This window comes from Gymnoscopelus microlampas, assembly GCF_963454915.1.
Source record: "Gymnoscopelus microlampas genome assembly, chromosome: 21".
Taxonomy (NCBI): domain Eukaryota; kingdom Metazoa; phylum Chordata; class Actinopteri; order Myctophiformes; family Myctophidae; genus Gymnoscopelus; species Gymnoscopelus microlampas.
The window spans coordinates 4393205-4416715 of NC_139958.1; the positions used below are offsets into that span (position 1 = coordinate 4393205).

The 23511-nt window shown below is 42.7% G+C and overlaps 4 protein-coding genes across 6 annotated transcripts in view; 1 reads left to right on the forward strand and 3 right to left on the reverse strand.

Annotated features, from left to right (window-relative positions):
- LOC311038165 (uncharacterized protein) overlaps nucleotides 1-8638 on the reverse strand; it is a 55776-nt gene extending 47138 nt beyond the window's left edge. Inside the window, exons 1-4 of the mRNA XM_084047534.1 lie at nucleotides 8261-8638; nucleotides 7557-7784; nucleotides 6359-6506; nucleotides 5653-5824 (exon numbers count right to left, since the gene is read on the reverse strand). Of these exons, the coding sequence (XP_083903660.1) occupies nucleotides 5653-5824; nucleotides 6359-6506; nucleotides 7557-7784; nucleotides 8261-8540 (828 nt within the window). The 5' untranslated portion in view covers nucleotides 8541-8638. The remainder of the gene's footprint in view (nucleotides 1-5652; nucleotides 5825-6358; nucleotides 6507-7556; nucleotides 7785-8260) is intronic.
- LOC311037224 (uncharacterized protein) lies at nucleotides 312-4955 on the reverse strand (the record flags this gene model as incomplete). The annotated part of the gene is made up of 4 exons (XM_084046344.1): nucleotides 312-451; nucleotides 1548-2493; nucleotides 4731-4786; nucleotides 4895-4955. 4 exons carry the CDS (start codon nucleotides 4953-4955, stop codon nucleotides 312-314), a joined length of 1203 nt encoding a protein of 400 aa, XP_083902470.1.
- A 1854-nt stretch (nucleotides 8639-10492) lies between the features above and the next one.
- Nucleotides 10493-18532, reverse strand: LOC311038180 (uncharacterized protein). Of its 3 annotated transcripts, XM_084047565.1 has the most exons (4): nucleotides 18334-18532; nucleotides 16677-16746; nucleotides 11977-12597; nucleotides 10493-11721 (listed from the first exon to the last, which is right to left on the reverse strand). In XM_084047565.1, exons 2-4 carry the CDS (start codon nucleotides 16744-16746, stop codon nucleotides 11453-11455), a joined length of 960 nt encoding a protein of 319 aa, XP_083903691.1. In that variant the 5' UTR covers nucleotides 18334-18532; the 3' UTR covers nucleotides 10493-11452. The 3 variants fall into 3 exon arrangements, with proteins under 3 accessions (XP_083903691.1, XP_083903690.1, XP_083903689.1); XM_084047564.1 differs by having other exon boundaries at nucleotides 10493-12597; nucleotides 16677-16749; nucleotides 18347-18532; XM_084047563.1 differs by having other exon boundaries at nucleotides 10493-12597.
- A 795-nt stretch (nucleotides 18533-19327) lies between these two features.
- LOC311037623 (uncharacterized protein) lies at nucleotides 19328-23016 on the forward strand. Its single transcript, XM_084046859.1, has 4 exons — nucleotides 19328-19442; nucleotides 20410-20515; nucleotides 20706-20912; nucleotides 21399-23016. The coding sequence occupies exons 2-4, from the start codon at nucleotides 20410-20412 to the stop codon at nucleotides 22484-22486; spliced, it is 1401 nt and encodes a 466-aa protein (XP_083902985.1). The 5' UTR covers nucleotides 19328-19442; the 3' UTR covers nucleotides 22487-23016.
- Nucleotides 23017-23511: the final 495 nt, after the last annotated feature.

Consider the following 23511-nt stretch of genomic DNA (forward strand, 5'->3'; position numbering starts at 1 on the left):
TATTGACATTTGACACAAAAAAAAGCATATACACATGATCATATATTTTTACATCTGATGTGATGACAGAATTATCTGTCATCAATTGTTAGGTATAATTTCGTCTGTGAGGGTTTAAGATTTAGGAAGTTTAAAAAATTGCAGACAAGTTCACGACTTTAACTTTAATGTTATAAGCTTGTTGGTCGGCTATTTTTCCCTCACAGGTCTAATTAGCGTCCGGATGCGTCTTTTTTTTCATGACGGCTCCAATCGAATCTCGGAAATCCGTAATTTGAAAAAAGAATCTCGAATTTCACAGGCTCATTGGCTCACAGGCTGCCAGCCAGGCACAGCCTCTGCAACTTTCTGAACGAGCGCGGGAGGGGTGGCGGGGGGTGCGATGCGTCCGTCACCTCCCAGTACACAAATCTGAATAGGTGGTTGGTTGTGAATTCGTAGTCGTGGTGGTCTGTGGAGTGGCCCGCAGACGGTGCTCAATCAACTCAGAGTGTTACAGAGCGAAATATACGGTCTGAGCAGCAGTATTAATTTTGACAGCAAATTTCAAATTAGTTTTAGTCAGTCTTTTGTATAAAATTCCATTTTTAGTTTTTGTCTAGTTTTAGTCGACTAAATATAAGATTATAGTCGACTAAAACTACAGTTCATTTAGTCGACTAAAATGTATTTTGGCGGTGCCTTGATGGTGCCGTCATGGCAGCTTTTACACTTGGTTGCATGCTGAAAATAGACGATCTACAAGCTCACTTGTAGATCAGCTATTTTCAGAGCGCAACACCCGAGCGCAACCAAACATGAAATGACTTGTCTTTTAGTTCCACTGGATCTCTTCTCCACTAGTGCCTCACCAACATATAATTCTAGTTTTTATTTGTTGACGAAATCGTCAAAATATTCATAATTTTAGTCATCATAGCATAGTGTTTATTTAGTCCTTATTCAGTTTTCAAATGGTAGTCGAGGAACATTTTTCGTCACAGTTTTAGTCGATTAAATCAACACTGCTGAGCAACCAGCCAATATGCAACGATTTGCGCATTCCCCACAATGGGACCGGAGTGAATCATACGGGGGGACAGTAATAACTTTGAATTAAACAGGCGACGGCGCCACTGGTCTGAAATTTGTATGAGTCATCAGGTGTTGCTTCAGATCAGACATTTCACTAAAGACTTTGTCACACGCAGTACAAGTAAAGAGTTTTCCACCTGTATGAGTCCTCATGTGGTATTTCAGGTGACTTTTTTGAACACAAACTTTGCCACACTTAGTACAGGTAAAGCGTATATCACCTGCATGAATCCTCATGTGTGAATTCAAAGTATACAATGAACTAAAGGCTTTGCTGCAAACTGTACAACTAAAGGGTTTTTCACCTGTATGAGAATTCATGTGTTGTTTCAGATCACTTTTCTTATTAAACACTTTTCCACACTCTGTACAGGTAAAAGGTTTTTCACCTGTATGAGTCATCATGTGGACTTTCAGATTACTCTTCTTATTAAACACTTTTCCACACTCTGTACAGGTAAAAGGTTTTTCACCTGTATGAGTCATCATGTGGCCTTTCAGATTACTCATGCTCCTAAACGCTTTACCACACTCAGTACAAATAAAGGGTTTTTCACCTGTATGAATATTCATGTGGCCTTTCAGATTACTCTTATTAGTAAACACTTTACCACACTCAGTACAAATAAAGGTGTTTTCACCTGTATGAATCCTCATGTGTCGTTTCAGATCACTCATGTAACTAAAGACTTTGTCACACTCAGTACAAGCAAAGGGGTTTTCACCTGTATGAGTATTCATGTGGGCTTTCAGATGACCCTTCTGTTTAAACACTTTTACACACTCAGTACAAGCAAAAGGTTTTTCACCTGTATGAGTCCTCATGTGTCGTTTCAGATCACTCATGTAACCAAAGACTTTACCACACTCTGTACACCTCCAGCTTTTCTTCCCTGTGCGAGTCCTCATGGATGGACTTTGCTTTGATGTTGATTTCAGGTCCTGGAACAGCTCTGAGTTCAGTTTGTTTAAAGCTGACTGACCTTCCCTGGTCTCCTCCCAGTCATCACTGTCTTCAGTGTCAGATTCAGAACAGTGTGAAGAGAGGAGCTGGTCCCTAGTTGGTTGAGATGCTCCACAGTCCTCTACATCAGCTTGTGTTTTTATGTGTTCAGTTGAGGTGCTGGCTAGAGGCTCTGTGTCTCTGTTTTCTTCATCAGCTTCACTTTTCACTGCTAGTAATGTCAACGTTGAGCCAGCAGCCTCCTCTGGTCTTTGAAGTAGCTCCTCTTCCTGTTCCTCTTTAATCTGTGGAGGTTCTGGTTCCTCCTTGACCAGACTGGAGTTCCTCTCCTGATGTTCAGGGGAAACCTCCTCTTTACACACAGGGAGCAGTGAGAGATCTAGGAGGAGGAGAGAAGAGGTAACGTCAGCAGAGACCAACTCGATGTGTTTTATGATTGGATCAGATTGATTCCCCTATTTATTGATTGTCTCCGCCAGGCCGAAAGGCATGGCGAGAGAGTATGTTTTACCCCCTGTCCGTCCGTCCGTGTGTCCGTGTCCGTCCGTCATTCGATCTGTCTGTGTACAGCTAATCTCCGGCACCGTTGGCTTGCTCGCAGCCAAACTGTGCACACAGTCCCTGGATACCAGAGCAGAACCTCTGCCCCAAATTTTTCACAGGGGCCTGTTATAGCGCCACCAGGAGGCCGATTTGTGCAAAACACATTTTTTGACAGTACTCCTACAGATTTTGTCCAAAAATCCCACAAATCGGTACACAGTATCTCTACAGTCATTAAACGAAACGGGTCTTTCAGATTTCTCATATTCCATCCTGATTGGCTAAAAATGTCTTCCAAAGTTTGCAGGAGTGCTCCGTTTTGAACAAAATGCCTCAAATCATGAACACAGCATGCACTTTCCGAGAAATTTTGCAAGCACATTCCCATTAGGCCGAGGAAGAACTACCATTTAAACATTTTTAAATCAGCCTCATGGTGGCGCTATAACAGGCCGATTCGTGTTTTTACCTATAATTGCACCGATCTGTGTAAAACTTTGTATGCACACTCCCTATAGGTCAAGGAAAAACCTTTGCCCTGCATTTTTCACATCTGCCTTTTATAGCGCCACCAGGAGGCCGACTTGTGTAAAACACATTTTTTTATACTACTCCTTCCAATTGTATCCAAATTTCACGCAAATCGGTACACATGATCTCTATAGTCATGTGATCACGACGGATGTGTTTGATTTTTCATACTCCATACTGATTGGCTAAGATTGACATCTAAAGTTTGCATTATTGGCTTGTTTTGAACAAAATTCTGCAAATCATGAACGCACCGTCCAATTGCGCTCAAACTTTGCACGCACATTCACACTATGTTGAGGAACAAATGCCACCCTTTTAACATTGGCCTGTTATAGCGCCACCAACAGGTCTAATTCAGCAAAACACATGTTTTTGACAAAATGCCTCAAATCATGAATGCAGTCAGTGTCCGATTGTCGTGCAAGGCCTAAGAAGAAATGGCACCCTTTTCACGTTGGCCTATTATAGCGCCACCAGGAGGCCACAGTAGCCTACCTGACCTGGCGGAGACCTGTGCTCCGAGGAGCACTTTTTCTAGTTTGTTTTGTAACGATCGCCGGAGTTTTCAGGTTTTATATTGTCTGTTACAAATTCACACTTATAGTCATACTTATAAAAAAGGGTTGTGGACAAAGTATGAACTGTGTAACTGATCTACAAATCCAAACAGCACTAACCAATGTTTCCTATACCTAGTCTATTGAGAAACTTGGAAACTAAATTAGATTCCACTGCGTTAAGTCAAATAGTGACTTAAGTAATTGGCTAAACTGACATCTCCGTTCATTAAAACTGTGATCCTATCATCCTATTATCATTAATTAAAACTATTAACTCATTGAGTGCCCAAATTATTTCTGGCTATTTCTGGCCAGTACGATTTTTTTTTTTTTTTCTTTTTCAAAGTAAAAAATAAAGTGCTTAGGAAGCGAGATACAGCATTTTTCAGTTCTAAGTTAAACAAGGAGTGGATGGAGCTGCAAATCTTCAGATAATGATATCTTGGGTTCTGGACATTTTTTTTTTTTTTTTTACTACTTTTTTCAAAAACACATGAAACACATGATTGGCACGTTGCACCATAGCGTTAAAACACGTGAAACACGTGAATGGCACTCAATGAGTTAAAGGCCCTTTTCAAATGCACTTCATGTTCAGATCATGGTTAACTCTTTGACTGCCAGAGTATTTTCATAAAGTACTCCCCCAGTGCAAGCGATTTGCGTGTTTTTTAATTTTAAACTCATAGTACAATTCTACCGCTAGAGAGCAGTAAATAGACAGCTTGATCACCCCGCTGACTCCCCCCCCCCCTCTATGACACAAACAGTCATTACGTCATGAACCGGATGTGACGTTTTCGACAATTCCTGATCGCCGTTAAAACGATGTGATACACGACTACGATCTGCGTTCTGCATCCGGTTCCGGGTGAGTCTCAAGGAATCAGGAAGCCAAAATGATGAAGAAAAATAAACATTATAGCGCGATCAGAGATTAAACAATGAACGCGCGTCCAGCGCGTCTAGCGCGTCGACGGCCAACTGGACAAACTAGCAATTGATGCGTTATCGAGTCAACGGCATTCATAGAGTTTTAATATTGACTTGCACACGGTTTGGCTCTGGTTGGCTAACAGCTTAACCGTGCTCAGCTCAACCCAGCCGAGGGCTTAAAGGAATAGTTCACCCCAAAAAAGGACTCTTTTTCTATCAATTACACACCCCATGAAGCGTATATATATTCAATGATTGGTTTTTGGGTGGGTGGGTTACTCACAGCCTGCCTCAGCCTCAGTCTGGTTGTCCTCCAGGGTGAAGATGGGGGACTGAGGGGACATGCCGTGACTGGACACACAGCCAACACTGATGGACATCTACACACACACACACACACACACACACACACACACACACACACACACACACACACACACACACACACACACACACACACACACACACACACACACACACACACACACACACACACACACACACACACACACTTAAAGGTAGGGTAAGTGATATATTTTGGTTAAAACAAAACGATTTTTGTTAAAAGGTTAAAGCACTATATTCTGATAGTAATCATTGCTATAGAGTGTGTGTTCAGTAACAGGGGTCTCTCTGTCTCTCTCCAGCTCTTTAACCCATTTAGACCGGAGGCCAATTTTAAAAACACCTTCTAAATCCTGACCTAAGTTTTCTGAAAAACTTCAAATATTTATTCAAAAATGACAAAAAGAATATGTTGCTATATACTGCACATAGCAACAAGACCCCCAAAATGGGTTCTTGTTGTGAAATTTAATTTCAAGGACCCCCAGTTTGACATACAATAGGCTGAGAGTGTACAAATGCATTTGTACACTCTCAGAGTTACAGACACATAAGGGTCCATTTGGTTCCCCAGACCCCACTTTGTGTGTGTGTGTGTGTGTGTGTGTGTGTGTGTGTGTGTGTGTGTGTGTGTGTGTGTGTGTGTGTGTGTGTGTGTGTGTGTGTGCGTTCACTGTCACTTTCAGTGTGGCTTACCTCAGTTGACTCGGTTGTAGTTTCTGTGCCCGATGGCTGAGGCAGCCTGTCTAACAGTTTATCTGCTGATAACGTCTCAACACAAACCAGTTCAGAGACGTTGCTCTTGGTAGGGCAGGGTAAAACCAGCTGGGACAATTCACTGGTCATCCTCCGCTTCGATTTATCCTGCCTGCAACATAAAGTTATAGAGAAAGATGAGCAAAAGTGTATAAATTGAGATTTATTTCACAATGAGAACCAATTTAGTTTAAATATACTCTCATAGCCTTTTTTGTGAGAGCTCACATTGCACAATAAATGTAGCCTGGGATCCAGCCTGATTCGCTACGTTCGGCGGACTTTTTTTCTCTCTCTCCGCTTATCAGTCTGGAATGCACCCCATTGACTCGTTTTGCAGAACTACACTGGAACTACATATGTTACGTTAGGCAACGTTGTTGCTGATTGGATGTTATTCAAACGAATGACGAATCACAACGATCACACTGTTTTTTTTGTCCCGCCCCGCACCACAGACCAATCAGAAGCCACGGCACGATTCGAAACGTTTGTCATGTCCCGCCTCCCTTGGAGATAGGAGGCATTCCAGACTGAGAAGCGAAGAGAGAAAAAAAAGTCCGCCGAACGTAGCGAAGCAGGCTGGATACCAGGCTACAATAAATGTGCAATGTGAGCAAATTGATAATGCAATGTAATAACTCACTCTCCTTCATCTGTGGTTTCCATAGACCTTGACAAGATCCTGGTGTACTGATAGTAACAGGACCTGTGGTACCGAACCTCCAGGGCCACACAGACGTTGTCAAAGACCGTCGAGTCTTCCCTCATCTCAGCAGCCTTCAGCACCTGGCCTTTAAACAAAGAAAGAACACGTAAATGCTCTGTGTTTGTGGTGCCGATTGCATTGTCTGTCTGTCTGTGCACACACGCACACGCACACACACACACACACGCACACGCGCACACGCACACGCACACAACACTGATGAAATAAATGTCATCTTGTTTCTTACAGGTTTGTTTTGCCATCATTACAAAATACATACCTGTGGTCAAATGAAACAAGAAGATGAATATATACAGTAATAGCACCCATTCAATCATAACATGACAAATCAATATTTGACAGTCCAATATTGACATGCATGTTTGCATCTCTTAAGGTGACTCTCCACCAAACAGACTACTTCAGACTACAACAGGCTGGCAGTCTGTTGGCATTTTGTTCAGCACAAACGTCAGGCGACGTTAAAGGTTCTATGACATTCATTTTCACTTTTTTTTATTTTTTATGTTTTTTGGGGGGTTTTATGACCTCAATTACACCCAAAAAATCTGAACTTTGAACATTCAGTGGATTTTCTGTGGTCTGGGGTTTTCTGAATAATTAGGCTGAAAAGTAATCTGAGCTTGGCCCTTCGACAGTGAGGTCACAGCCGATTAATCCCGCCCACTCTCCTGCTCGCCCCTCCCCTCCCCTATCCTTTCCTTTGGGGGGGGGGGGGGGGGGGGGGGCGGAGCAGAGGCGATGATTGACAGGCAAAATCCCTCACCAGCCGACACCCGCAGGCAAAGATTTCTTTTTTCATTGCAGTTGAAAAGGCTTTAGAAATGTGAGAGAAAAACACCTGCCATGGATCAATGGAGTGGATTTTTTTTGTTAAAACTTTCTGTACACGTTTGAAGGACCATGACAAAGACTTTTAATGTGTGGTAAAACTGAACGTCATGAAACCTTTAATGGCCATATTGCCAATTATTTCAGTCTCTCATTTTACAATGTGTCTCCCCTGTGTGTGTGTGTGTGTGTGTGTGTGTGTGTGTGTGTGTGTGTGTGTGTGTGTGTGTGTGTGTGTGTGTGTGTGTGTGTGTGTGTGTGTGTGTGTGTGTGGGGGGCTTACCTGCGGATAACGTTTTTGCTTGTGAGAGTTGATCCTTCTGCCGTTTGCCTACCACAGTAACGTACTTGTTCACTTTTTGACAAATAACGCAAGATCCTGGAGGAACAGGGCCGGCAGCAGCAGAAGCTACGGGGAAACAACAACCTGTCCTGGACCTACGTTTCTTTCTAGGAGTTTCAGACGTGGCTGCTTTGGCTCCAATGCTCTCCGAGGAAGCGACTGACTGACCTGCAATGGTGGAAGACGTACTCAGATTTTATTTTTTATTTTTTTAAGAATGTCATACAATCAGCTTACAGGTTACTGGTATGAAAAATTAGAACTATGTACAAGAAAAGTGTTGGGGGGGGGGGGGGGGGGGGTTCTCAACCAGTGGTCCTTGAGGGGGTTCCAGGGGGTCCCCAGCCAAATTAATAGTTAGGAACCAAATTGACCCTTATGTGTGAGTGTACAAATGGACGGGTCCATTTGGTTCCACTTGTACACTCTCAGAGTTAAATGATAATGATGATGATACAGTGTAGATTGGGACCCCCAAGAAATCAAAATGGTTGAGTCCCTGTGGCATATCTTTTCAAATGGGGGTCCGTGGGCTAATATGTGTCAATTTGGGGGTCCTTGACACGAAAAAGGTTGAAAACCACTGTTCTAAATAAAGTATTCAATCAATCAATCAATCAATCAATGAAAGAACCACTGCTAACCTGCGTCTGGATCTTCCAACGTCCGTGCAAGGCGTTTCTCGGCCGCAGCTAAGCTCTTTTTGTCAGTAAAACGCCGGTAGCAGGTCAGGTGAAACCCGGCGTCCTGGGGAACATGTTCAAAATCCACTTCAACACAATGCTTATGAGCTTCAGCCACGTCCTTACTCACACCCTGCAGACAGAGCCACCGTCCCAGTGCGCAGGTTCTGTAGGTCTCCCACGTTCTCCGTGTGAAATCCTGGACCTTTTCTCTCTTCTTATGGACAGATATCAGATGCATATAGCATAGTTTTGATTCCCTTTTTTTGCGCACTTTTGAAGGAGTTTGTCTTCTTCGTTTTGGTTTGTTTTCCTCCTCTGTTTGGCTGCTGGACGTGAACATCGTCGCCATGTTGGTGTGTGTTGTTGTGAAGCTGAAGCGGCCACCCTATTGGTCGAACCGGGAATCATCATGTGACCTCGCGTCACCAGACTTTCCACCTCGGAGGAAACTGGGCACTAGGGACATGTGGGCACTGGGGGGTACCTGAATTAGGATTTATGTCCACAAGTGTTTTTTTTAAAGGTAGGGTAAGTGATATTTTTTGGTTAAAACAAAAAGTATTTTGTTAAAAGGTTAAAGCATTATATAGTGATAGTAATCATTGCTATAGAGTGTTTGTTCAGTAACATGAGTCTCCCCGTCTCTCCAGCTCTTTAATAAACAGAAAATACATTTTCCGTCAAAATCTCAGCCAATCAGGAAAAAGTACCAATTTTTAAGCTTAATTTTTATAGTGTTCCAGTTCCAATTTTGTCTGCTCATTTCTTAGTGTCATCACTTCCTATTTCACTTGTTTAATATGTATCCTGATTGAGTTCTCTATCCTGGTTGGATAAAATTGGAAATGAAACTGAAACGAAAATGCATTTTCTGTTTATTAAAGAGCTGGAGAGACATACTCCTTTTACTGAACAAACACTCTATAGCAATGAGTACTATCAGAATATAGAGCTATTTAACACTTATTTTAACCAAAGCTTACCCTACCTTTAATTTTAAAGTGTTTTTACTTTACATAGCATGCTGCTTTGTTGTTGTCATGTGATATTTAACCCACTGTTCTTCAAACCCCCAAACACAACACAACAATGAGGTCAAAAGCACAATATATTGTACTTTTTTTCTTTTCTTTTTTACCTCAGTACGATTTTGACAAATGAACTCTTAAGAGTTTATTTGTCAAAATAGTACTGAGGTCAAAATTACATTATAATAGAGTTTTTCAAAGTACAATATAAGAGTGTTATTGCCAAATAGAAGTACTGTTAAAAAATAGAACACATTGGAAATGGTAAAATACCAAAAAGAATTAAGGATACAAAACAAATTGTCAAATGATCAATTTCAATGTTAGGATAGAGAGAAAACATAGCTAAACAGTACATTAGTGGAGAAAGGAACCGGGAGCCTCAGACCATCATTCCTCGTCCATCAGACTTACAGTAACAGGCTTTCAGACCAGTAACGTTCTCCTGGCATCCATGAAATCCAGATAGGTCTGTCAGACTGTCAGAAGTTGATGGTAAAACTGTAAGACTTAAGTGGTAAAAAAAAGAGAGTAGATCTCTGCCATAATACAAGTTAATACAAGTTAAGAACAGTAAAAACACACAAAAAAAACAGAACACTGGCTTTTATGCTGAACAAGATAACACACTGCCTCCAAACATGACTTTATTATTTGTAAGAGCCCTCTGACTTCTGTGACACAGAAAACACACATGGAAACGGGGCAGGAAAACGTATTCAAATGTTATAATTATTATAAAGAAAATGGAAATGCACAGAATTTGGAGAATTAGGGAAGATTCAAATGAAATTTGGTTACATTTTAATTGATTTAAAGGCTTAAGTGTCTTGCAGTATTTACTTTGGAGTGCCGCTTTTTCCACTACACTGATTTATATACATAGCTGAGCACCCACTGTCTAAACTAAGGCGGCATCCAGAGGAAGCGCACCAGTTTTTCTTTCTTTCCCTAGGGAATGTTTGAATTGTGCCCAATGACATGAGGTTCCCTAAAGGCGTTCCTGAGATTCGTATGGATTGACAGACGGACATACAGTTTGTGTAATTCATCTGCACTGTCATAAAGGATTACTTTTGATTGATTGAATATTTTATTGAGCAAACAATGTAAAACAGCACAGTTACATTTAATGTAATACTTTGTCTAAAGACGTCAGGAAGTCCGGTGTCAAGATTAGACATCTCCAGGCTAGACTAGTGTACAAAATAATGTAACCAAATGGACTCCTCTGTGTTTTATTAACTATACAATAAGCACATGTGTAATGAGTTGTTAGAAGACAATTGTAAACAGCTCTCTGGAGAAAGACCACATTATTCGTAAGTGTCATTTTCTGTCTTTCTATTCAAGGGAAATAATTGCAGTTACAGATATATAATCTTCAATGCACAATATTGACTTTCTCATCAATTAATATGCTGTTCAATTGATTGATTGATTTGTTTTTTATTGACAAAAAAAAGCATACACATGATCATATATTTTTACATCTGATGTGATGACAGAATTATCCGTCATCAAGTCATCAATTGTTAGGTATTTCATGACTTTAACTTTAATGTTATAAGCTTGTCTGTCGGCTATTTTTCCCTCACGGGTGTAATTAGCGTCCGGGTGCGTCTTTTCTTTTTTTTTATGACGGCACCACTCGAATCTCGGAAATTTCAGGGACCCATTGTCTCACAGGCTGCCAGCCAGGCACAGCGTCTGCAACTTTCTGAACGAGCCCGGGAGGGGTGGCGGGGGGTGCGATGCGTCCGTCACCTCCCAGTACACAAATCTGAATAGGTGGTTGGTTGTGAATGTGTTCGTAGTCGTGGTGGTCTGTGGAGTGGCCCGCAGACGGTGCTCAATCAGACAACTCAGAGTGTTACAGAGCGAAGTATACGGTCTGAGCAGCAGTATTGATTTTGACAGCAAATTTCGAATTAGTTTTAGTCATAGTGTTTTGTATAAAATTACATTTAGTTTTAGTCATATTTTAGTCATCTGAAAAGTTTTTGTTTTTGTCGACTAAATATCATAAGATTATAGTCGACTAAAACTACGGTCGACGATCATTTTTCGTCATAGTTTTAGTCGACGAAATCAACACTGCCCACAATGGGACCAGAGTGAATCATACTGGTCTGAAACTTGTATGAGTCATCATGTGTTGCGTCAGATCAGACATTTCACTAAAAACTTTGTCACACGCAGTACAAATAAAGAGTTTTCCACCTGTATGCGTTCTCATGTGTCGTTGCAGAGAACTCATGTTACCAAAGACTTTGCCACACTCTGTGCAAGTGAAGGGTTTTTCTCCTGTATGAGTACTCATGTGTTGTTTCAGATCACTCATGTAACCAAAGACTTTGCCACACTCAGTACAAGTGAAGGATCTTCCACCTGTATGGGTACTCATGTGTTGTTTCAAACGACTCATGTAATCACAAACTATACCACACTCAGTACAGGTAAAGGATTCTTCATCTGCATGAATCTTCATGTGTTTTTTCAGAGAACTCATGTTACCAGAGACTTCGCCACACTCGGTGCAAGTAAAGGATCGTTCACCTGTATGACTCTTCATAATGTGTTCTTTCAGGTGACCTTTGGTAATACAAACTCTACCACAATCACTACACGTAAAGGGGTTTTCACCTGTATGAATCTTCATGTGTGAATTCAAATAAAAAACTGAACGATAATCTTTGCTGCAAACTGTACAAGTAAAGGGTTTTTCATCTGTATGAGTCCTAATGTGTCGTTTCAGATGACTCATGTAACGAAATTCTTTGCCACACACTGTACACCTACAGCTTTTCTTCCCTGATGTGCGAGTCCTCATGGGTGGTGTTTGCTTTGATGATGAGTTCAGGTCCTGGAACAGCTCTGAGTTCAGTTTGTTTAAAGCTGACTGACCTTCCCTGGTCTCCTCCCAGTCATCACTGTCTTCAGTGTCAGATTCAGAACAGTGTGGAGAGAGGAGCTGGTCACTAGTTGGTTGTGATGTTCCACAGTCCTCTATATCAGCTTGTGTTTTTATGTGTTCAGTTGAGGTGCTGGCTATAGGCTCTGTGTCCCTGTTTTCATCATCAGCTTCACTTTTCACTGCTAGTATTATCAACGTTGAGCCAGCAGCCTCCTCTGGTCTTTGAAGTAGCTCCTCTTCCTGTTCCTCTTTAATCTGTGGAGGTTCTGGTTCCTCCTTGACCAGACTGGGGCTCATCTCCTGATGTTCAGGGGAAACCTCCTCTTTACACACAGGGAGGAGTGAGAGATCTAGGAGGAGGAGAAGAGAGGAGGTAACGCCAGCACAGACCAACTCTATGGCTGAATTCCAATGCCCCAAACTCGGTCACTCGCTCACTCTGCTCGCGTCCTCCACTCGCGCCCCTGCGAGGAGGAGAGGATTAAATGCGAGGACGGAGTGGTCGACCCGTTGGCCTCACAGGATCGGAACACACTCTAGCGTCATTTCAAAGCGATGGCAAATTACACAATCACTTATAGACCAATTATTTGTTTACCAACATTGAGACTGGATGCACAGGTGATTGTTTCATGCAATCAATTCTCAGCCTGTTGTTTCGGGGTGCGCTGGTTTCAGCACACCCCAACCCCCTCCTGTGTGTTGGCTAGTGCTGTGCGCCCTAGCGAGACCTGACAGAATGGGTTTGACGCTTGCGCAGCATGACGCTTGCAACCAACCAGTGTGACGTCGTCGGTTAAGGGGTCTATAACGTTTCATACAGCTGGACCAGAGACGTGGATAAAAATATAAATGCATAGAATAATATGCAGGTATAGAATTATCTAACTATATAAATGGCGACCGACTTCCGCACCCTCGGTGTCCACACCCCACAGCTCTGTTATCGAATAAACAACGCACCGCCAGACCACATGTCGCCAACTGACTCGCCACGGCGGCCGCGCTGAATTTACGCCTCGCGTAGGGGACATCTCACTGTTCACTACACCTTTTCCACCGCGCAACATAATTAATTCTACTCACCAAATGTCGGACAAAACGGAAGGGGAGGCAGCTTCGTACCGTTTACCGTGCGCACGACCTCATCACCACAACAGCAGGCAGCCGCTGCGGGTTTTTTTTCCAAACTTTTTTTTTGGTCACCATTTTCTCCAGGCACCATTTCTGGTGTAACGTCGGGTGTTTCTTTTCACCAGCCAATCACCTTTCACGTTGCCACGTCCGTTGCCACGTCGCGCTGACGTTCGCTAAACAAGCGCTGCCGTGCGCACAATGCAAACGAGCCCAAAGGCGCGCAAAAATAAGCCGACCATTGCTTAGACACAAAGTCAGACCTGGCAACGCAGCCTACGCCAATCATGTGTGAGAGATCTACAAGCTATGGGGCAGAGACGCCACCGTATCTTAGCAACAACTACAGCGCTCACTCTCATTGGTCGTGTCACGCTAAGAGCAGTCTCCAGACAATGGCATCGCAGACAGCTTGCTGTTACTGCTGTAGCCATCACAGGCAGTTGCAGCACGACGGACAGGGCGCTGTGATAGCTGCCATGTCGCTAACGCTAACCTGGTTGTCATGCCTGCAGCGGCTGTGCAATCACTTTGTCAACAATGCACGTTCGTGTGGTGAATGTCTATATTGCTGCTCAGTTCGTCCATTGTAGATGGTGTATGTTTGTGTGTGTCTTCTGGAGAACAATGTAGCTCCACAGCAACTACAGTAACTAACGTAATGGCAGGACCGCCCCGTGCAACGCATGTTAGGCTGCATTATGGTCATGTAGTAATTTCAGATAATTTCGCTCCGATTAGAGCAGTGTTTATCAAGAGCAGTGTTTACCCCCCCCCCCCCCCCCCCCCCAAATACACGTACTTGATCTGGGACCCCCCCCATTCTGTTTGACTCCGTTCCACAAGTAAATATTGTGAAAATAGCCGATCTACAAGCTCGAAACGCCTCACGTTGACAGGCTTTGTAAGCTTGGAGATCGGCTATTTTCTACATGATTGCCTCTTTCTTACATTCTTTGCCAATGTGGCCCATGTTTTCATAGCATAGTTTATTGACTACTTCTGTTGCAGAAATGGCCATTTCCTTTACTTTCGGTTTTTTATTGTCTCCGCCAGGCCGAAAGGCATGGCGCAAGACTATGTTTCACCCCCTGTCCGTCCGTCTGTGATAGCTAATCTCTCACATCGTTGACTTGATCGCAGCAAAATAACAGCCCGATGTGGAGAGTCAGTGAGAGCTGGATAAACGACGTAAAATGTGTCAAAAGGAGTCTGTACGGCTGTCGATAAATGAACACATGACGTCGGTGGGAGAGGAGATATTGTGTCTTTTGGACAAACAGCAGCGTGGTGCTGATGTTTGTTGTGTGAAGCAGCTTATTTTCACCCCCTGTCCGTCCGTCTGTGATAGCTAATCTCTCACATCGTTGACTTGATCGCAGCAAAATAACAGCCCGATGTGGAGAGTCAGTGAGAGCTGGATAAACGACGTAAAATGTGTCAAAAGGAGTCTGTACGGCTGTCGATAAATGAACACATGACGTCGGTGGGAGAGGAGATATTGTGTCTTTTGGACAAACAGCAGCGTGGTGCTGATGTTTGTTGTGTGAAGCAGCTTAATGTCAGAGTGTTTGTGTTGGAGCGCCTCAGTGCGGCTGCAGAGTTCATGTGCAACCTCTTCCAGAGAGACACAGAGACACTAGAAACTCTGCTGGGGAAAAAAAACACTGCTGGGCATTGACTTTCCTATGGACATTGATCTACACACTGCAGGTATATCTGCTACACACACAACATCAAACTACACACTGCAGGTATGATGCAGCGTTTGCATTACAGCCAGCATGCCAGCGTAGTTCCCATATGGTTTCAAGGTGGGCTAAACCATATGGACCCCATGTCAGCAATGTCAGCGGCATCCACTTCAGTCCCAACTGCGATGCCCATGCAGGCTATAAGTAGCTTCTACCTGGCCCTTAGGTGGGCCCCAACTAGCCATGTTTATGTGGGACCAAGGCGGGTCCTAACTGGGTTTGCCCATGCAGGCTTTAACTGGGTTCTACCTGGGCCCTAGGTGTACCCTAACCAACCACAGTGCAGTGCCCATCGCTCCAATTGTTGTGACGTCAGGGCTCTCAATACTGCACATTGGTGGAGGAGGAGGGGCCGCAGGGCGACCGCACACATCGCTGAACCAATGGTAGCCCACGGATGTTTCCTCTGTGGATTTACAATCTGCCCCTCTATGCCACATATCATCCGCACTACAGGGTCTTCACTGACCGAGCCACGGCCCCACTGACCCTCATGACGCTACGCCACTTAAACGTGCGGCAGCATGCGCTGGGTTGCCAGGTTTGCACAGCCTGCGCCAGAAACAAGCAACCACCTTCATGAAAAAAAAAAATACACCGAAATGGTCCGCAATGTTCCAGGGGTGTCCCCGCGCGTCCCAACACTCCACAGGGGGTCAGTGGACCATCAGGGGGTCCGCGGACCCCCTGTGGACCCCCTGAAACATAACAAATATTATTTCTTCACATTTTCTCCTTTTTCAAAAAAACTTTTCCACAGTTTCACTCCGGCGATTTGGGTCCCCCAATATACACACGGCCACGCTGGGCCCCGTGCGCGGCTGGGGTTGAGGGGGGCGTAGCCCCCCGAAACTCTAGTACAGAATATAAGAATAGACAATTCATCAATGTGGATGATGGCAAAGCAAAGCAAAGCAAAGCAAAGCAAAGCAAAGCAAAGTTTGTTGTTTACCCAGGGTGTCGGACTAAGTACGAAACTTGTTTCCAGCCGGACCCTGCATGGAAGCCTTGCTCAAGGGCTATTCAGCGTTGATTCATGATTGATGTGATGAATTGGGGAATCGAACTAGGGACCTTCCGGTATCAAGGCCGCCCCTCTAACCACTAGGCCACCGCTGCCACAAATCGTGGCCACATCGTTATCTTTATAGTTAACATTGTTGTGCAAAGCCATTTATTCCTGAAACAGTGAATGAAGCGCCAGGATGAGCACACTTACATTTATGAATTAAATCCGAGATTTTGGGTATTGCAATTCAGTGTGTTTTATGATTGGATCAGATTGATTCCCCAACTTATTGATTTGTTTTGTAACGATCGCCAGTGTTTTCAGTTATATTATACAGATATATTTATGATGTACACAGCAATAACCAACACAACACTCATGTCTTGTCTATATCTTTAAATCAGGATTAAATACTAACAGTAATAACTTTTGACTTTTTTAGAAGAAATTATGTTATCAATTTTATGTGGCGGGAGAGAGCAAAAGCAAGTGTGTGTGTGTGTGTGTGTGTGTGTGTGGTGTGGTCACTCACAGCCTGCCTCAGTCTCAGTGCAGTTGTCCTCCAGGGTGCAGATGGACACACAGCCATCACTGTTGGACATCTGCTTCACTCACACACACACACACACACACACACACACACACACACACACACACACACACACACACACACACACACACACACACACACACACACACACACACACACACACACACACACACACACACACACACACACACACACACACACACACACACACACAGGTATTAAAGGCCTGTCTGAACTGGCAGGTAGCAGATGCGTGATATTTTTTATACAACTAGATTCTGACAAGTCCCAGGAAAAAAACGCGCTGTGATTGGCCAGTAGTCACTTTGAGTGGCAGGCAGTTGGGGCAAACGCTCACGCGCTGAGTCGGCTTAAGCGAACTTGGCAACGTTTACCCCACAAGGGTATTCATTTGCATGGTCTACAATGTTTTTATATTGTCAGGTCTGTGCCAGATTTCTGGTGCTGCTGTCGTGTCATGTTTGCCTGTCCAATATTGTTTGGGGTGTGGCCTCTTCAGTAGCGTGCAGGCATTTTAAACTGGAGAATTGTGAGTATATGTTATGTGTGTGCAAAGGTGAACAAAGAAACGGGTTGACATATGTTCTGTATTGTATGTGATTCTGTATGATGTCATTGCTATAACAGCTACAGGTGGAGCGAGGGGGCTTATGGTTCTGCCTGCTGTGTATATAGACATAAGAGCTATCTGGTAAAGTAATCATTTTATTTGTTTTCCTTTTTTTACATAAGTTAGTTATATATTCAGATAACTCAGATATTTTACTTTACTTTACTTTACTAAAAGTAGTAATAATATAAAAATACTCTGTTACAAGTAAAAGGCCTGTGTTCAATCAAAATGTTACTTGAGTAAAAGTAAAAAAGTGTTGGCATCAAAATATGCTTAAAGTAGGTGGGGTTGGTGAAAGAGCCTACTCTGTGTGGAGTTTGCATGTTCTCCCCGTGTCTCCTAGGGTAGTTAATACCCTCACAAAAACATGTAGTAATCCTGGTCACTATACCGCCTCCCCCATGACAGCCGGGGCGCCTGATGGAGGGGAAGGGAACTGGTTGGAATAATGTGTTCCTTCCACGCGCTACGTCCTACCAGGGAAACTCTCTCCTGTCAGGTGACAAGAAGGTCAGTTAGCTCTCATGCATTGAAGTAGGTATGAGCTCGGCTCTGGGCTCCCTAGGTTGGCGGGGGGAGTGTAGCACCACCAGGATCACTTAGATAATTGGCAACGGGTGAAAAAAGGGTTACAAAATCGTGGGATAAAAAAAAGTGTAGGTAAAATATACATAAAGTACCAAAAGTAAAAGTACTAATGTTTGAAAATAGCAGATCTACAAGCTCACAACGCATCACATCGCATACATCTGCTATTTTCAAATAGCCTACGTATACAATAGGGCTAAGGTGGTTAATGTATGTTTTATAATAGAGTAATTTATATCTGCAAAGTAACTACTAGTTAATAACTACAAAAGGTTTCAAATAATAGAGTAAAAGTACAATATTTGCCTCAGATGTAGTGGAGTAGAAGTAAAAGTACTGCAAATTGGAAATACTCTAGTAAAGTCAAAGTAATTCAACATTGTACTACAGTACTTAAGTACCTGTATTCAATCTTACCTTTAGGGAGAACAGAATGTAAACCCTTTGATCTCTCTGTGTAAACACAGCAGGTCTTGGTGATTAGATAGTGTTATTATCTCCCTTTAGACCAGTAGTAACTAAACAATACCTGATGATAGTGACGGAAAAGGCCGAAGAGAACAGATCTACAAATCAACAATCAACACGTTTGTTTGTAGATCGCATCACGCTCCAACCCAACAGCAGCAACAAAGCTCAGCAGCAACAACAACTATTGCAGCTTCGACACGGACATATCAAGAGGGTGCACAGCTCGGTGCACTCCCTTAATGTGTTCGTGCGGGAACGCGGATTTAGAGTTCCGCACACAGAACAAAGTCTGATGTTGTTTTTTCCTGCTTATATTGATATATATTGATAAAGTACATTTACTCAAGTACTGTACTTAAATCAATTATTTTAGTATTTGTGCTTTACAAATTTCCAATACTTTTACTTCTACTCCACTACATCTCAGAGGCAAATATTGTACTACTTTTACTCCACTACAATTATTTGAAAACTTTAGTTACTAATAACTTTTCAGATATAAATGATATTATAAAACACACATTAACCACTTTAGCCCTATTTTATTCACAGGCTATTTTCAAATATTTTAGTACTTTTGGTAGTTTAAGTACATTACATTACAGTCATTTAGCAGACACTTTTATCGGCTTATTATATTTAAGTACACTTTGATACCAATAATGTTGTACTTACACTCAAGTACATTTTGAATTCCGGACTTTTACTTGTAACAGAGTACTTCTATATTGCAGTATTGGTGCTTTTCCTCAAGTAAAGAATTTGAGTACTTTTCCCACCACTGGTGCCCAGTTATGCTGGTGCCCACCTCTCCAGCAGGTGCCCAGTTATCTCCACTTGTCTTGTATTATTCTACACAGCACGCGCATCCATGCCTTGGTTGTTGTTGTCCCACACGAGCCGCCGTAGTCTCGCGAGGAGTGGAGCGTATGTTTACAGGCAGTGTTGCCATGTTGTCTGCTTATTACTTTTAAACCATTTTGAGGATTATTTTTACTTTACTGGAGTATTTCCGATTTTCAGTACTTTTACTTCTACTCCACTACATCTCAGAGGTAAATATTGTACTTTTACTCCACTACAATTATCTGACAGCTTTAATAACTCGTTACTTTGTCGATTTTGATTATTACCACAAAACATACATTAACCACTGACTTCAGCCCTATATTTAAACGTTGGCTATTTGAAAATAGCCGATCTACAAGCTCACAACGCGTCGCGATGCGACGCGTTGTGAGCTTGTAGATCGGCTATTTTCAAAAGATTTTGTAGACATTTGAAAACTTGTGAGATGGGGACGTTCTGCATAACGAGTACTTTTACTTAATAGGTCCTTTAAGTACTTACTTTGTAACAGAGTATTTCAGCAAATGCAGGTAACAGGACAGGTGGGCACCAAAACCATCTGGGGTGGAGATAACTGGGCACCTGGAAGAGTGGGCACCTTGAGAGGTGGGCACTAGGAACATGTGGGCACTGAGGGGTGGAGATAACTGGGCACTAGCACGAGTGGGCACTAGGGACATGTAGGCACCTGAATTAGGATGTTTCTTTTTACTTTACATAGCATGCTGCTTTGTTGTTGGTAAGTGATATTCAACCCACTGTTTAACACACTGTTCTCCTGCAGATCAGTTGACTTATTCTTGTGTTTTACATGTATTCTATTAGGTAGTCTAATATTACACAGATCCCACTAGAAAAATAAACACATTAAATAAATAAATAGGCATATGAAATTTGAAATATTAAGTCAATTAAGATTGAATGTTCTAAATATACAATTGCCAAATACAGTGTGTGCATTAGATAAAGGCCATACAAACTCAAATAGGGTTGGGATAGGAAGCACTCGCTGTAAATCAACCAACCTGCCTGCGTGCACCACCTGTTTAAAAATTGCACAAAGGCAGGAGGCAGAAAAATGATCGCTGCACAGAGTTTATTGACGTGTGTGTGTGTGTGTGTGTGTGTGTGTGTGTGTGTGTGTGTGTGTGTGTGTGTGTGTGTGTGAAGCAGATGTCCAACAGTGATGGCTGTCTGTCCAGTCACAGCATGTCCCCTCAGTGCCACATGCCTCCCATCTTCACCCTGGAGGACGAGTGCACTGAGACTGAGGCAGGCTGTGAGTAAGCACACACACACACACACACACACACACACACACACACACACACACACACACACACACACACACACACACACACACACACACACACACCGATCGTTACAAAACAAATCAATAAGTCAGAGAATCAAACTGATGCAATCGTCGTAAAACACACTGACGTTACCTCTTCTCTCCTCTCTCCTAGATCTCTCACTCCTTCCTGTGTGTAAAGAGGAGGTTTCCCCTGAACATCAGGAGAGGAGTCCCAGTCTGGTCCAGGTGAAACTAGAACCTCCACAGATTAAAGAGGAACAGCAGGAGGAGCTACTTCAAAGTCCAGAGGATTCTGATGGGTCGATATTGACATTACATAGACTTGGATCCAGATATGTTCACCGAATGGAATATGGAGGTAGATCTCTATCTTTCTGTATCTGTAGAGCTGATATTCTATTACATTACATTACAGTCATTTAGCTTTAGCAGACACTTTTATCCAAAGTGACTTACAATAAGTGCATTCAACATAGGTAGGGAACGAAACTACTAATCACAAGAAGTGCATTCTCTTCTAAAACAAGCAACTAAGAGTATACCTAGAGCGGTAAAAGTGCAATATATCAACTACCTACTTCTTAAACAGATGAGAAAAATAGGAAAATCAAATGAGCAAGAGCCAAAACAAATAAGTGTATCAAATAAACAAGATCCAATAAAACAAGAGCTTGTACAAATAATTGACAACAAGTAGGCAAGGCTAAGAGCTCTTGATTCTATGTAGCAGGGTTACCGATTAGCTTTTTTCAAATAACTATTCTAAATGGTACCCTCTGTAGGTTAAACACTATAGAAGGGAAAACACATTCAATAGTTAACTCTCATTTTATCTTTTGTCTAGAATTCCCGCACCTCCCTGTGTGTAAAGAAGAGGTTTCCCATGAACAAGAGGAGAGGAACTCCAGTCTGGTCCAGGAGGAAGCAGAACCTCTACAGATTAAAGAGGAACAGGAAGAGGGGCTTCTTCAAAGACCAGAGGAGGCTGCTGGCTCAACGTTGACAATACTAGCAGTGAAAAGTGACGATGATGATGAAAACAGAGACACAGAGCCTCCAGCCAGCACCTCAACTGAACTCATGAAAACACAAGCTTATATAGATTACTGGGTACCATCACAACCGGCTAGTGATGACCAGCTCCTCTCTTCACACCGTTCTGAATCCGACACTGATGACAGTGATGACTGGGAGGAGACCAGGGAAGATCGGTCAGCTTTAAACAAACCAAGCTCACTTGAGACAGACGACATGGAAGGACAACGCTCGTCTTTGAGCAACAAGCCGTCCCGGGACTCAAAATCGTCAAAACAAACTCCACCCGCGAGCAGCCAGACGGAGAACAAAAGCTACGGTTGTACGGAGTGTGGCAAATTCTTTATTTACATGTGTCACCTCAAACGACACATGAGGGTTCATACGGGCGAAAAACCCTTCGCTTGCACCGAGTGTAGCCAAGTCTTTGGTTACAAGAGTCACCTGAAACGACACATGAGCACCCATACGGGTGAAAAACTCTTTACCTGTACCGAGTGTGGTAAGGTTTCTGTTTACATGAGTCACCTGAAAGAACACATGAGGACTCATACGGGCGAAAAGCCCTTTACCTGCACCGAGTGTGGCAAACTCTTTGGTTACATGAGTCATCTGAAACGACACATGAGTACTCATACAGGAGAAAAACTCTGTACCTGTACCGAGTGTGGCAAAGTCTTTAGTGAAACGGGTGATCTGAAGCAACACATGAGGACCCATACAGGTTTAAAAACCTTTACTTCTACAGTTAATAGCAAAGGGTTTGGTTTAATATTTCATCATACAGGTGATAAACCTTTCATTTGTACAGTTTGTGAAAAGATCTTCTCACAAAATAGTAATCTGAAGAAGCACATGAACAGAGTCCATCCACCAGGACTCATACAGGGGAATTAAAAACCTTAAGTTGGTAGTTTGTGGCAAATACTTTGGTTTAAAATGCATGTAAGAGCCATGTTTTCTATTTGATGACGTCACCGCAGGGGCGTGGTCAAGGCCAAGGTTGCCACGGTATTTAACCAGGTCTGAAATCAAGGGCAGGTGTTGCTGATGGGAGACAAACAGTTTTTTTGACTGTGTTAACAGGGCTGTTGGTTTAGCCACCGTGCGTTTAAGTGTTTATGTTTAATCTTATTCATGTATTTGTATGCTAAAGTGATTGGCACGACTAAGCTACTAAGAAATAAAGTGTTTATATATGAACTTTACGGACGTTTTGGACATCAGTCTTTTGAGCACACGTCGAAACAAACCCTAGCCGTTGGCAACCAGTAGTGCCCAAAAGTATTAGACTTTTTACATTACAACGCATTTCTTAGATTGCCTATCTTCATATAATTGGTCCTCAGTAATGCTCATTATAACATGATACCACTTCTGTCTATTTACGGCTTGTCTTTACCTTGTACTATGACAGAGATCTACCTTTTAACCACTTGTTGTAGCTCATCTACAAGCTCACATTATAGTGAGCTATTTTTGCCAAATCATCCATTTCTGTGCCCAGAATAAGGACGCTAGGGTTCATGTGGTTAACTGACTGTAGTTGAATTGGAACACACACACACACACACACACAGGAACACAGAAACACATGTGGAGGTCATATACTGTACACAGAGAAGAGAGAGTCAGGTGATGTATTGAATTAAAACATATTTATTTTAATTGCGATTTAATTTAATTAAACTTTAAATTTTTTAAATTAATTAAACTTTTAATTAAACTTTAAAAAAAAAGACTTTAATTTAATTGCGATTAACCACCTCGGCTGCGCCTCGGTGGTTAATCGCCCTGTCGGGCTTTAAATTTCAATAATGACTACCTCCCCATGCATTATCCCTTGCTTATTGTAACTTCTTCATGTACCTCAGACCACCATGCACAGTGTCTAGTGTCTGCTGGGGAAGCTTAAAGCTCAG

Coding starts and splice junctions, on each gene's coding strand:
- LOC311038180 (XM_084047564.1), bottom strand. CDS start 16,746: ATGTCCAACAGTGATGGCTGTGTGTCCATCTGCACCCTGGAGGACAAC. Junction 12,598..16,676: donor CACTGAGACTGAGGCAGGCT/GTGAGTGACCAC, acceptor TCCTCCTCCTAG/ATCTCTCACTCCTCCCTGTG.
- LOC311037623 (XM_084046859.1), top strand. CDS start 20,410: ATGTCCAACAGTGATGGCTGTCTGTCCAGTCACAGCATGTCCCCTCAG. Junction 20,516..20,705: donor CACTGAGACTGAGGCAGGCT/GTGAGTAAGCAC, acceptor CCTCTCTCCTAG/ATCTCTCACTCCTTCCTGTG. Junction 20,913..21,398: donor TCACCGAATGGAATATGGAG/GTAGATCTCTAT, acceptor TCTTTTGTCTAG/AATTCCCGCACCTCCCTGTG.